At 39.7% G+C, this 15018-nt stretch overlaps 1 protein-coding gene across 1 annotated transcript; it reads right to left on the bottom strand.

The window, feature by feature from the left end:
- Positions 1 to 9532: 9532 nt before the first annotated feature.
- On the bottom strand, positions 9533 to 11638 carry LOC133965079 (golgin subfamily A member 6-like protein 6). The gene is made up of 2 exons (XM_062399474.1): positions 10282 to 11638; positions 9533 to 10165 (listed from the first exon to the last, which is right to left on the bottom strand). Exons 1-2 carry the CDS (start codon positions 11380 to 11382, stop codon positions 9977 to 9979), a joined length of 1290 nt encoding a protein of 429 aa, XP_062255458.1. The 5' UTR covers positions 11383 to 11638; the 3' UTR covers positions 9533 to 9976.
- Between the last annotated feature and the right edge of the window lie 3380 nt (positions 11639 to 15018).

Here is a 15018-nt window from a genome sequence, read left to right on the forward strand (position 1 = left end):
TAGAAATAAGGATTTACATTGAAAAAATGTCTTTTGTTCATTTGTATATTTAGTTGAGCAACAATTAAATATGGTTGAGTTAGAAAAGAGTTAAAACTGACAAATGTTCCTTTAATTCTGCAAGAATAATTTAGCCTGCGACACTAGAAGGTTTTTTTTTGACACACAGCTGTTTATCTGAATCCTCCATTAGACGTTCTCTGAGAATATTCTCTCAGTGCAGTTTGACACATCTGGTATCCAGAAATTAAACTTTCTATATTGGTTCATTCTGATGATTCTGAAGATGTCTGGAGGAATTTTAGACTCGCAATTTAAATCATCGATAATTTTTCTACAAATTCTATAATAATTACTTTTGTTTCCCCCTTGACCTTTTTCCAAATACTTCATTATTAAAATGATTTAGCATAAATAGACAGACACACATGAGGAACATTAGGCTGCTGGAGTGGATTAAATGGCTTCTATTATTATTACTATTATTATCTTCTGTAAAAACTCCTCAACTTTGGAGTAATTGTAATTGACATGCAGTAATTCAAACTGACCATGATGGGCATAACAAGGATTCACAGTCACCCGATAACCCTACAGGGGTTAAGTTAGGTAGTTAATGTGATGTATATTTTCACATCACATACTTTCAAATTCACACATCAGCTGTTCTCATGGGTTTTGACTGAATATAGAACGCAGCTTTTATAGAGCTTACAATATTTCATACTGTGCATGTGTTGTGTGATACTTTGGTTTGTGGCTTTTGGTCGGTTCTCCTTTGTTGAATTGTCATCATAGACATTGTGTCTCCAGATTGATTCGATTTCAGGCAGGGCCCTCGTGGTCCTATGAGACGTACTTTGAACAGAGGTTCTGATAAAACAATTACTCTAAATCCAGGAAAGGCAATCATTTAGACAATAGAACATCCGGGTCAGGCACTGTAAATGTTAATTAATATTTCTTTCTGCAACAAACTAGGTTTCCACAGGGGTTCATTCCAATTCATCATTAGCCCATAGATTGTTAGGGTTATTGTTAATTATTCTAAAGTGTTGCCCTGTGCTGCCGTGTTCCTCTGAGTGGCTGCTTAACAGGGATTTGGGGTTTCTGGAATAATAATTAAAGGAAGAGCAGGGTAATCTAGCAGCAGGCAGGAAGCACTGAGGCCACATTACACTGTCTCTGCCTGTGCGAGTCTCTGTGTGTACGATTGTGTGTATCTGCTGCTGTTAAAATCCTCAAACGGGATTCTGATTACTCAATATGATCCTTCGTTCACTATTAATTAAAACAAATGGGGTGTAAAACGTAAAATAGTGATATTATGTCAAACTTTGACATTTTTTAAAGAGTGTAAAAACTAATACTTTCTCTTCAGGGTTAATTTATACATTTTACAGAGGTAAATTGGTTCATAGTTGTAAAGTTGAGGAATCTGCATGTCCTCACGACCTCTAAAGAAGGTAGAGGATGATTGAGATAATAACACACAATCACACAACAAGATATCTCAAAGATTGAGATTGATTAATTAAACACAATCAACATTAAACATTAGTGCGCTGCAGGTGGTGAATTTTGACTGAGGCACCAATGGAGGCTGTGCAATCAGAGCAGGACCCGACGGTCATGTTTTCTAAAGCAGGGTGACGACCCCTGACATCCTGGAATCTGGCTTATACAGCTTTACTGAGGAGGTTATGATTTTTGCCCCATGTTTGTTTGTTTGTTTGTTTGTTTGTTGGGATTAAACACAAACCTTCTGAATGGATTTCCATGAAACTTGGTGAAAGGATGGGACATGGGCCCAAAAGCAAAGGGGGGGGGGGGGGCGTTTCATTAAGGAGATGTGGACCATTGGCAGAGGCGCTCCACTGGATGCCATTCTATTTTCAACTGTTTTAATTTTACTGAAAGGGGAGCAAGGCAGCGGTGAGTATAGCAATTCAAATAAATGAAAAATTAAGTCTATATTAGTCATAAATCAAGAGCCCTAATTTTGTGATTACTTTTTCAAAAACTTGACACCTGTGAAAATAACAGGAACATTTTATTTGACAGTGAAAATAGTTTGTAATTAACAAATAAAAGCCCCCATTTGTATTAAATCAAAAGCTCCCTCTGCGGTTACTTTGTTTCTAAAATTAAAAATCCACAGTTTGATAAAGCTGACACGCTCACGGTTTGAGAATGATCGAGGTTGAGGCTTAATGAAAAATTACAGTGCTGTTAAAATGAGAGCAGAAGAAGAGTGAAGCACTCAAGTCTTTGTTTGCTCTGATGTCCTGCAAATCAAAAATATCCTGAGTTGATATTAAAGATATTTATATCACCACACAAACAAGTAAGCTTATTAGTATTTATGATTGAAGTTGATCGTCAGACTGGATTTCTTGAAGGTCGGTTTAATACACTCTCTCTCTCTCTCTCTGCAGTTCAGCAGATATTAAAATGAAATGGGGACACACTGAGTTATTGACTGATGATGTATTCAGGTTATGCAAATTATTCTTGATTTACAGATCTGTAAATGTCTCACAGCCATGTTTCTTTTCACAGACTAGACAGGGATCGAAAACCAATGGCTCTGTGTAAAGGTGGACAACTTGACAGCTGTGAAGCCACAGCATCTTGATCGCCCCCTGGTGCCATCCTCCATGTTATCAAATTGGACACATGAATGGATCTGATAATAAACCACAAACATCAACAGATATTTTGGACTAAAAAATGCAATAACATGGTGATTTAGCCCAAATCCTCCAATTAGCCACATCACACCATCAATGTCTAGTTCTTCAGGTGTGAAGGACAGACAATGTCCCAGATTAAAAACTTGTCCTCCTCGTGTACAAACAATATCAGACCTGATCACTAATTATTTGAGTTAATTAATTATCCCAATTAGTGTCACATATCAGAGGTTGATTGTTCTGTCTCCCAGTGTCAGTGGGAACGAATGACAGACACCAGCTGACGGGCCCACACCAGTCGGAGAAGCAGAATTCTGCTCTATTGATTGAAGAGGAGGATGAAGAGTGAGGTCATCACTGTATCTCACAGAGAGCCAAACACCATCAACTTTGTGAGAAAAACAAAACATACAACTTGTTTTTCACACAGCAAATACAGGTAGTGTGCAAAATAAAATATTCTGAATAGCTGACTGTGAAGGGAAACATAATCTAATTTGTGGAAGTGACCTTGAAAGGCTGCAGTATAAAAAGAAGGTTCAGAATTATTCAGACAACAACTGACGTATATATTAGATATAAGCCTCTTGTGAGTCGGGAACACAACACAGACCTATCTGTTTTTCAGGCGATGTCAAGAGCTCCTGACAATTTATATTTCGCACAGTTACACAGAAACATTATTATTAATTATATATTTAATATTATTGAAATTAAGCTGGATTGTCACTGTATTTATTTCTGTTTTCTTGTCTCTACACCAACTCTTGAAAAGTATGTTTCCTTAGCTGCTTAATGCTTCACTATGTTAATCTGTGTTTTGGAGCTTTTCAACAAAACAACACCCTGAGAGCGGTGATAATATCTCACTGCTGGTTTTTATAATGACCATGTAGCAGAAGGCAATTACAGCCACTTAGAAAGATAAATTATATTACAGAATAATACTGTTACATTGGTATTATTATGACGTGTTCCAGTGCACAGTTGATTTCCTGTCGGGGACAGCGTGACTCACAAAAGCAAAGTTCTATGACAATGACATCAATACTCAAGTCAAACAGAGCGCAGGGCGCAGGATTCCCTTGGAACTAGGTCTCGGGGGGGATGACTCATGTGATGGTGGGGGGCTACATGCGCACTTTGAGCCTTCAAGTCAAAACATACCCTTACACTGGGGCCTTATGGCGTTGGTGACCAGGCTCCAGTTTGAATCCACCTCTTGTGACACAATGAGATCAGCGTGTTTCTGAGCACAAAGAGCTTCCCAGTGACTTTTCCAAACTCGGCCTGTAAGAGTTGATTTGCACAACGGTGATTAGACATTGAAGTGAAGCAATACAAACACAACAATAAGAGAGAGTAACACAAAGATCTATGAGATCATAAAACTCGATGCGATATGATTAACAGCTGAAGGAGCTTGTCCCTCTTGGCAAGATTAAACAAATTTCTCGGCAGATGCAATAAAAGTCATCTTTGCTTTGTTTAGTCAGGATTTAGTAGGTTTGTGAGTCTGCCTGTTTGATCAGAAGACTGGTGCATATGTTTGATGTTCACAAGATTGTGTTTATATTGGTGATCATCTCACTGAGGTACTTCTACACTACAGCTACAGATATGACCCCGAGAAATGAGGTGCCTCTGTGACGCTGTTGCTTGAAGGCATTTAGGGCAAAATCGTTTTTTTTTTTTTTTTTGGGGGGGGGGGCAGTGGTTTTTGGTGTGAATTAGGAATATTTGTATTTCCTCCACTAAGAGGTTTATGTTTTCAGTCTTTGTTGGTGGATGTATTTATTAGCAGGATTATTCAAACTCCTACTAAACCGATTTTCAGTGAACGTGATGAGCATTTTCTTTATTTTTGTTATTTTTTCAGGGATAAATGGACAGATTTTGAATTTTCCACGGTTTAGGAAAGTGTTTAAAGTCAAATAAATCACAGAAGAAGAAAATCATGCGTAGGATTGTTCGGCCTCTCTGGACTTCACCCTTCTTGTTGTAAGATGGGTTCATGTTGTCTGTTGTTTCCAAAGTGTTTCATGTCTTTCACATTGGAAAGGAAAAACTCACCAAAGGTTGTTCAAGCAGATTGTCGAGACGAAAGAAGGAGATTGTGAAAACTAAAATAAAAGAGTGGGTAATATAGTATTAGTATTATACTAAAATAGTCAAAGTATTTCCTCATGGCTCTGAAGTTGTCGCTCCCCACAAACACACACACAGTCACTGTGGAGTAATGATAGTCTCCCTGCAGGGCAGCTGTAACTCAGAGGCTGCATTGGGAAGCTGGGATTCAGGTGGAGTTTATAAATACATTACAGAAGCTCCGGTGGTGACAGCACAAGGGGATTGCAGCGGTTTTACTTGAACCCAAAACAAAACATGTCCAGCATCGTTAACGAGGAACACGATGTTATGTGTTTATATTTACATGACATCCGCATTCGGTCAGACACAGATCACAACAGAATTAATCACCACGTTGCACAGTGTTGCTTTAAGAAAAGATGTAAGACTTTTGACTCCTTCTACTTCCATCATAAGACAGAATACAACTCACACAAAGCTTATTTAACAGAAAAACATTGTAGTTGTGTGATTCTGAGATGAAGACACACTCCTCGTCTTTGGTTTGTCAACACAAAGTTAGTGCAACTACTCCACAGCTCAGACTCACACCATTTACATGACAACAAATAACTGAGCAGAGTTCTGCAACAAGTATTTTCATTTGCCCTGTGATACTGACTTACTTTCTTTTTTAGGATTCTGTGGGAAGTGATGCTTCACAGCAACATCCCTTGTAAGTCTGCACGTTGCCTGAAGCTCTGTTGTCAGAATGATCCTGACCTGGATGAGCAGCAGGAGAAAGGATTGATGTAGAAAGCATGTAGCATGTGGAAACCTGAAGAACAGCACTGCTAACAGAAATGAATCTGGACATCATCACTCATCAGACATTCTACATTTCAGCACAGAGACACAAGTTGATTTCCAGAAACTGTGCATGGCTGTGTGTTCCTTCCAGTAACAGATTAGAGAATCAAGTTACACACCAGTGGCCGACAGAATGGATGTGATCCTGCAGCGGTCTGGAGGAGGGAGGACGGCTGCGTTTGATTGGTTGACCACAATGTGATGGAACTGATGAAAGGCTGAATTCTGTGGAATGGCTCTCAAACCTCTTTGCTCAGACAAATCTGCTGCACTGACTGCCTGGAGTAGAAGTAAGGACCAAGTTCACAGTTTTACAGAAAACTATCCCACGTTAAAATTAGCACATACTGCAGAATTATCCTGTGAGCCGGAGATGATTCAGCAGAGCTAGAGTAGTTAGTACAGATGATGCATAATTTTCCTTGCTCTGGAAGAACCAAAGATGGAGGATAAGTTACTTATCTGAAAGCACTAAATACCAGAAACATACTTAAAGTAGGAAAAGCTGTGTTAGTGTTATATACACATATATATATACAAACATATACACATTTCAATGTCTTTCATCTCCAACAGCTACATTGCCAAAGGGTATTCCGACCAGATCTACCTCGTCTATATCTATTCCACTCAAACCGGCAGAAAAGAATGAACCTGCTGTAAACACACACTCTCAGCTTATCAACTTTATGCACATTTTGTTGACTTAGGCCGAGATCTGATTAGCAAACATTCGGATGCCAATCTTTGCTTGCAAGCCTCATCAAAGTAACCCAGTCTCTGAGTATGTGACCGGTAATCCATCCTAAAGAATCCTCAGGGAAGCACAAGATGGGTAATGGCTTGATGAGATCAGCCCTGAGGTTGGAAGACTTCTAAGTCTTTACAGGAACCTTCCGGAAAGTGGATCTCAGGTCCTGGCCGGCTGACAGGGAAACGAGCTGCAGACATTTCTCAGCGTTTGACTGAAAACCATGTGGCAAGATAAATATTTACTCTCTGAGTTGAAATGCAAACACAAACAAGCAGGAACGGCTGTAATGTGCATGTACAGAAAGCAGGATGATGGAAGCTGAATTATGTTCGCATGCTGTGGCAGATAATGTCAACACTTCCTCCTATGTCTGTCTCTCAAATTCATAAACACACACATGTATATATACAGTCAAGATTCTGATTGATCTGAGGGAGGAGCTCAGACCAGTGTGTGTGTGTGTGCGACCTTTCACCTCAAACGATGCAACATTCATATCATATTTTCAGAGCAGCTGCAGTGCACAAACTTTGTGTTGGGAGAATTCGGCACAAACTGAGTTCTTATTGCTCTAGTTGAAGGTCTCACAAGAGATTTAAAAAAAGACTCTACAGACACATTGAGCCACGGAGCAACTGGATCTGTGACCTGATGATGAACAATCAGAAGTTCAAGGGTGTCTACACTAACACTTCATGTGAGGAACGAGAACACGCTTCTGAAGGAGCAGACGGACCATTTGAAAAGCAGGCAGAGCCAACTAGCTTGGAGACAAGCTCCAACACGAGGTGGAGCCGGTTCAGATGTCACGGTTTCTCCAGAAGCCTAAAACACCTTTTCCCTCTGACCCGACCCACTCCTATCCCCTGCCCACCTCCCGGTTCAACCCCCCTTCTCTTTACTTGTCCCCAGAACAAACCCATCACCCCAACGTCCAACCCTCCTTCTGCACATTTAAATAATGTGAATATACATAACATCAACCGATGAACGTCTGTCTAAATAGAGGTACAGGATTCCTGGCTCATGGTTCTCGGGTTTAAAGTGTAATTAAAAAAATGACAGTTTTACTTCAGCTCTCTATAAAACACAGTTACTCTCTTTGACTGATGAACTGACCTTTATTTGTTTAATCAATAAAATCCCCAATCAATGAAATTCATCATAAAACGTGTCACGGGTTAATATCATCTCGTATTTCACCCACAAGTCTTTTAAATATTCACAAAGTCGACCACATCCACATGTATGAGACGTCTGGTAGGTCCTGACACCACACAGGACACCCGGGCTGTGTCCCCACTTCCACACACTATTTATAACCATTTTAAGTCCACTCACTAAATCCTTGGAAACACAGTTTAATTGCACATACACTTACTTCCATGACTTTTGGAAAATGGCTGTAGAGATCCAAGTTTTCGTTAATACATTAATATCTGGTATATGCCAACTGCTTCTAACATTAGCCCACAGTGTGTACTCTAAAGTCTTAACATGCAGTATGGTCCAGTATCAAAGAAGGACACGGATGTTGACCCCTGTAGAGGAAGAGAAATCCATGAGATAAAGGGTTTACTTTATCCAACTGGCCACTCCCAGTTGACCTCATCAAGTGGTCACCAGCCAAAGCCAATTAGTCTTATGTCACACAGGAACATCAACCATTAGCATCACAAGCTTCCCTCGGGGGGGAAACGGGCTTCTCTACTCCATTTAGCTTAGAGTTGATTAATTGTAGTGTTCCACTCCCACTTGACTTTCACCCTCCACTCAGCAGATCAATCGATTAATGAACCCTTTGATTAATGTGGTCAAATGTGTGTAAGAACCTTTCTGGATATTAATGCAATAACTAATTAGGAGACATTTCGATGATACACTTTTTGGTATACAAAGCACATTTTTCTTAAAATATAAACTATCATGTAGATCAAGTATATCATTTCTATAGGATTAGGCCTTGGATATATATATATATATATATATATATACATATGTATATACTGTATATCCACACACAATTTTCCCAATTCTAACGAAAAGATGAAACGTATATGTCTGAAAATACATAAATGTAATAAAACTTTAATCACCATTATTTTATGTGACATTAAATGTAGGATGTGAAAGAATATGATAAGAAGAGGAGGAGAAAATGAGGAGAAGAAATGAGGAACAAGCAAGATTAAATGTATTTTTAAAACATGTATTATTCATTGAATAACATGTTTGAGTCCATCGGAATGTTCAGTGTGTGTATGTGTGTGATGGTGGGAAGAGGGGGGAGCTAAGAAAGAATATTTAGTTTAATGATTTACCCTTGAAAACAAAGTGTTGTTGACCGAATGCTTTAACTTGTCCCTCTCATTTGAAAAGGTTAAAATAAAAGACTGACACAAACCCTGTAATCAATTCTATAATATTTAAAGTTGCTCATTCTGGTGCCAATAGTGTGTTTGATGTCTCGACAATCAGACTGCTTCATGTGGGTGTAAAGAATAAACCGACATCACCGTCTCTTAACCCACTGACTATCACAAAGAACGTCTAATCAATTTCAACAGTCACCTGCCTTCTGAAATTACAGCCTGCTGCTCTTTCCCCATTTCACCAGTCAAATGATTTACAATACCTCTGCATCAATTTCCTTATTTTCTGCTCCTAACAAGCCGTTAGAAAAAAAGACCCATGTGTGTGACGATAACTTTTAGGGAATCGCCAGTTGTTTCTTTTCTTTGGGAACTGGTGTGGAAAAAAACTGCAATTAGAAACACACTGAGGTAAAAGTGGTGAAAGGGATGAAAAGGAAAAGGAGACGCTGCCACACACTGAAACTTCCAATCTCCTGAGGTGTTTGTTAGTGACACATTTTGACCTGAGTCAGGCGTCAACAACCATGTGAGCAAAAAGCTTCACTTGGTAGAAATGAATGATGACAGCTCTGACATCACATGAAACTCTGTCCCTCTCTTTAAAGAAATGAAAAGTAATATGTTGGATCACGATGTTGTTTACACAATGTCAAAGTGAGAGAAGATGTTTAATGACCTTCGACAAGGTTTTGTTTTCTTCTGCATTTGTTTATTTGTTCACAGCAAAGAAGATATTTGACAGATTTCAATGACTTTTAGTAGAAAGATGTTATGAGTCAGAGAAAAAAACATTTAAAAAAAACGAATTCCGTGTCTTTAACATTGTGAGATTGAACACTTTTCAACAATTCCATTGATTCCTCAGTTAATTGTGTATGAATATTGATTTAGAAATTCAGACATATTATCAACTATCAATGAATGTGTGCAAATTCCATGCAGATCCAAATAAAAGTCTGGATCTAGTTTACATGGGGTTTCAGGTATGTTTACCGCTGTACGGTAACTAATAGTGTTTAAAATCACATAAAACAATATATTTTCTATATTAAGACAATGACAATATCTTTATGACGTTTCTGAAGTCCTAAAATTGAATCATAGGTTTAGATTAGTCAATTATTAATGAAGCTTGGTATATGTGTGCAGTTCCTTTTTTTTCTTTAACCTACAAGCAGATACAATAGAAATTTAGCAGGGAAGCTCAGCTTTTATCTTTTCACTCTCAGCTTCTCTATTAATTCTTTTGCAATCTTCTGCTGCTTCTTCTTCTCCTGATGCTTCTTGTCTTTCAGCTCCATCTCTCTTTTATCTTTCTCGATCTTCTCCTGCTTCTTCTGAACTTTTCTTTCTTCCTCCCTTCTTTTGGCTTTGTCGCTGTCTGACATGAGAGCCAGCTCCTGAAAAGACAGAGATGACATGTGTTTCATCATTTTCACTCCAAACCTCTAAATCTGAAACAAACTCACAAGCCAACAAGTTATTGTTCAAACAAAACTGAGCTGATGTCACTTACCTGAAGCTTAATAGACTTCACGATGAGGAACTTAATATCCTCCTCCATCTTCTGAACATTGGGTGGTTTCACTGTGGTTTCAACCAGACTCTCCAGCTCCTTGGTTCTTTGAAGGCAGGTCTCTTTCTCCACCTGCTCACTCCTGAGCTGAGCCTCCAGAGTGTTGACTTTAAGGTCTGAGGTTTCAACCAGACTCTCAAGCTCCTTGACTCTTTCAGAGAAGACGGAAACCCGCAATACCAGACCTTTGATGAAGTCGGTGTTGAGGTTACAGGCAGCCTTGCAATCGTCGATCAGAGTCTGTGCGGTGCACATTTTTGCCCTGAGCTCAACATTCTTTTGCAAGTCCTCCTGCACGTTGAGCCACTTTTTCTCTGTGGTTTCAACCGGACTGTTCAGCTCTTTGATCTTTTGAAGGCAGGTCTCTTTCTCCACCTGCTCACTCCTGAGCTGATCCTCCAGAGTGTTGACTTTAAGGACTGTGTCAGACTCAAGCTGATGAATCTGAGTCTGCATGGCCCTCAGTTTTTCCGTGAGCTCAACATTATTTTGCAAGTCCTCCTGCACGTTGAGCCACTTCTTCTCTTTGGCTTCAACCAGGCTCTCCAGCTCCTTGGTTCTTTTAAAGCAGATGGAATTCTCCGACTGACCCTTCCATATCAGACCCTCAAGGTAGTCGACTCTGAGGTTACAGGCAGTCTTGCAATCACGGATCTGATTCTCTGCAGTCTTCAGTTTTGCCGTGAGCTCATCATTCTTATTGACCAGCGCAACCTTTTCACTTTGTAAAGTAGCGATTACTTTATCTCTTTCCCTGCCGACATCCTCCTTCATTATCAACATGCTGTCCTTTTTCTTCAGCTTGGACTTAAGTCGTCTCTGTACCTGTTTGAGAGCTTGGTTCTCCAGCGACAGCTTCAAATTCTTTGACTTTGAGCCTTTGAATTGTTGCAGGAGGTCCGCCATTGCATTCACTGAGTTTGGCTGCAAGTTGCTTTTGGAGCGGTTGTCTAGAATCATGATTCGCTCAGCTGTTGACAGATGGAGTTGTTGTTGTGTTCCTGATGTCTGACTTGTAGAGCTGTCTTGACTTGTTGTCATGTTGAACTGTTTGAGTAAACTGAGAAGTGTCTCTTCAGTGGTCAGTTAAGTAACCTGCGGATTAAAGATGGCGCCAATGTCTCTGTTCTCTCTGGTCACCAAAGGAACTCAAAGGCAGTAGCTGGTGATTAAAGATGGCGCCAATGTCTCTGTTCTCTCTGGTCACCAAAGGAACTCAAAGGAAGTAGCTGCTGATTAAAGATGGCGCCAATGTCTCTGATCTCTCTGGTCACCAAAGGAACTCAAAGGAGGTGTTTCACTGTGTGGCTGTTTAGTTTCTTTTATATAAACGTTTGAGTGTAAAATTAGCCTATTTAGCCTGGTTGGTTACCATGGTTACAAAGGGTCCTTTGGAGTCTCCAAATGGCCTTTGTGGAAAAAGCCTAGACATGCCCTTAGGAAAAGATCTGTCAAATATACATTTTCTGTGGTAATGTTATCAAATTTGAACTTGGGCTATTCAAGGCTTCATGCTAGGGTTCCATTGTGTTTTCCAGCTCATAAGTCCAAGCTAGAGTCATCTGCAGGCATGTGTTTATTAAAAAATATTCAAGCGGAAATAAAAACCTTCTACTTCACTGTGTGCCAACTGCTTTTACTCAATGCCAGTAGCACTTCAAGTGATTGTGACTTTTTTTGCGGGGGAAAGTTCAGAATGTTACCTTTCAAAAGAGCACAAGACCATACTTGTTTGAGTCCATGGGAATGTGCTATGTTCAGTGTGTGTATGTGCGTGATGGTGGGAAGAGGGGGGAGCTAAGAAAGAATATTTAGTTTAATGTAGTGCTGTCAGTTTAACGCGTTATTAACGGCGTTAACGCAAACCCATTTTAACGCCGTTAATTTTTTTATCGCGAGATTAACGCAGAGCTGCCAACTCTCACGCTTTTGCCGTGTGAAACACGCTTTTGCATGTTGGTGGTTGACTAAGTCACAATAATTTTTAAATACATCATCGTATCAGGCCGTCATGAAGTACAAGGAGCGGGCGAGTGTGTGTGTGCGTCTGTGTGTGTGTTTGTGTGGTTCCAGATAGCGCACCATAGCCCCGCCCCCTGCCCCCACGCACTCGCTCAGAGAGACACAGTGAGGTCAGAGCTCAGTGACTGACTGCTTCTTAACTATGGAAACAGTGAAAACACAGAGTTTCTCTGGTCTCAGCTGATCAGAGATCAGCGCCTCAGCTTCTCGATCAGAGCAGAAGCTGCAGTTGGTTCCTACCGAGCTTCAGTATCTGTGCTCGCCTCCAGTCTGACCTGCTCTTTCTTTTGTTTTAATATTTCGCCAACTAAAATATATATTTTTAAGCTACTAGGCTGCAGCTATATGTTTTTATTTATTTAAAAACAGGGTACTTCTTATTTCATACATTTTCCACAAATATGGGGAGGACTCAAATAGCCCTACACAGTTCTGTGTTTAATTTGTCTCAAAGTAGGCCGACACTTGCCAAATTTGCGATTAATTTTGAGTTAACTATGACATAAATGCGATTAATCACGATTAAATATTTTAATCTTTTGACAGCACTAGTTTAATGCTTTACCCTTGAAAACAAAGTGTTGTTGACCGAATGCTTTAACTTGTCCCTCTCATTTGAAAAGGTTAAAATAAAAGACTGACACAAACCCTGTAATCAATTCTATATTTAAAGTTGCTCATTTTGGTGCCAATAGTGCGTTTGATGTCTCGACAATCAGACTGCTTCATGTGGGTGTAAAGAATAAACCGACATCACCGTCTCTTAACCCACTGACTATCACAAAGAACGTCTAATCAATTTCAACAGTCACCTGCCTTCTGAAATTACAGCCTGCTGCTCTTTCCCCATTTCACCAGTCAAATGATTTACAATACCTCGGCATCAATTTCCTTATTTTCTGCTCCTACCAAGCCGTTAGAAAAAAAGACCCGTGTGTGTGAAGATAACTTTTAGGGAATTGCCAGTTGTTTCTTTTATTTGGGAACTGGTATAGAACAAAACTGCAATTAGAAACACACTGAGGTAAAAGTGGTGAAAGGGATGAAAAGGAAAAGGAGACGCTGCCACACACTGAAACTTCCAATCTCCTGAGGTGTTTGTTAGTGAAACGTTTTGACCTGTGTCAGGCGTAAACAACCATGTGAGCAAAAAGCTTCACTTGGTAGAAATGAATGATGACAGCTCTGACATCACATGAAACTCTGTCCCTCTCTTTAAAGAAATGAAAAGTAATATGTTGGATCACGATGTTGTTTACACAATGTTAAAGTGAGAGAAGATGTTTAATGACCTTCGACAAGGTTTTGTTTTCTTCTGCATTGGTTTATTTGTTCACAGCAAAGAAGATATTTGACAGATTTCAATGACTTTAAGTGGAAAGATGTTATGAGTCAGAGAAAAAAACATTTAAAAAAAAAAGAATTCCGTGTCTTTAACATTGTGAGATTGAACACTTTTCAACAATTCCATTGATTCCTCAGTTAATTGTGTATGAATATTGATTTAGAAATTCAGACATATTATCAACTATCGATGAATGTGTGCAAATTCCATGCAGATCCAAATAAAAGTCTGGATCTAGTTTACATGGGGTTTCAGGTATGTTTACCGCTGTACGGTAACTAATAGTGTTTAAAATCACATAAAACAATATATTTTCTATATTAAGACAATGACAATATCTTTATGACGTTTCTGAAGTCCTAAAATTGAATCATAGGTTTAGATTAGTCAATTATTAATGAAGCTTGGTATATGTGTGCAGTTCCTTTTTTTTCTTTAACCTACAAGCAGATACAATAGAAATTTAGCAGGGAAGCTCAGCTTTTATCTTCTCACTCTCAGCTTCTCTATTAATTCTTTTGCAATCTTCTGCTGCTTCTTCTTCTCCTGATGCTTTTTGTCTTTCAGCTCCATCTCTCTTTTATCTTTCTCGATCTTCTCCTGCTTCTTCTGAACTTTTCTTTCTTCCTCCCTTCTTTTGGCTTTGTCACTGTCTGACATGAGAGCCAGCTCCTGAAAAGACAGAGATGACATGTGTTTCATTATTTTCACTCCAAACCTCTAAATCTGAAACAAACTCACAAGCCAACAAGTTATTGTTCAAACAAAACTGAGCTGATGTCACTTACCTGAAGCTTAATAGACTTCACGATGAGGAACTTAATATCCTCCTCCATCTTCTGAACATTGGGTGGTTTCACTGTGGTTTCAACCAGACTCTCCAGCTCCTTAGTTCTTTGAAGGCAGGTCTCTTTCTCCACCTGCTCACTCCTGAGCTGAGCCTCCAGAGTGTTGACTTTAAGGTCTGAGGTTTCAACCAGACTCTCAAGCTCCTTGACTCTTTCAGAGAAGACGGAAACCCGCAATACCAGACCTTTGATGAAGTCGGTGTTGAGGTTACAGGCAGCCTTGCAATCGTCGATCAGAGTCTGTGCGGTGCACATTTTTGCCCTGAGCTCAACATTCTTTTGCAAGTCCTCCTGCACGTTGAGCCACTTTTTCTCTGTGGTTTCAACCGGACTGTTCAGCTCTTTGATCTTTTGAAGGCAGGTCTCTTTCTCCACCTGCTCACTCCTGAGCTGATCCTCCAGAGTGTTGACTTTAACGACTGTGTCAGACTCAAGCTGATGAATCTGAGTCTGCATGGCCCT

Source organism: Platichthys flesus, chromosome 11 (assembly GCF_949316205.1).
Source record: "Platichthys flesus chromosome 11, fPlaFle2.1, whole genome shotgun sequence".
Classification (NCBI taxonomy): domain Eukaryota; kingdom Metazoa; phylum Chordata; class Actinopteri; order Pleuronectiformes; family Pleuronectidae; genus Platichthys; species Platichthys flesus.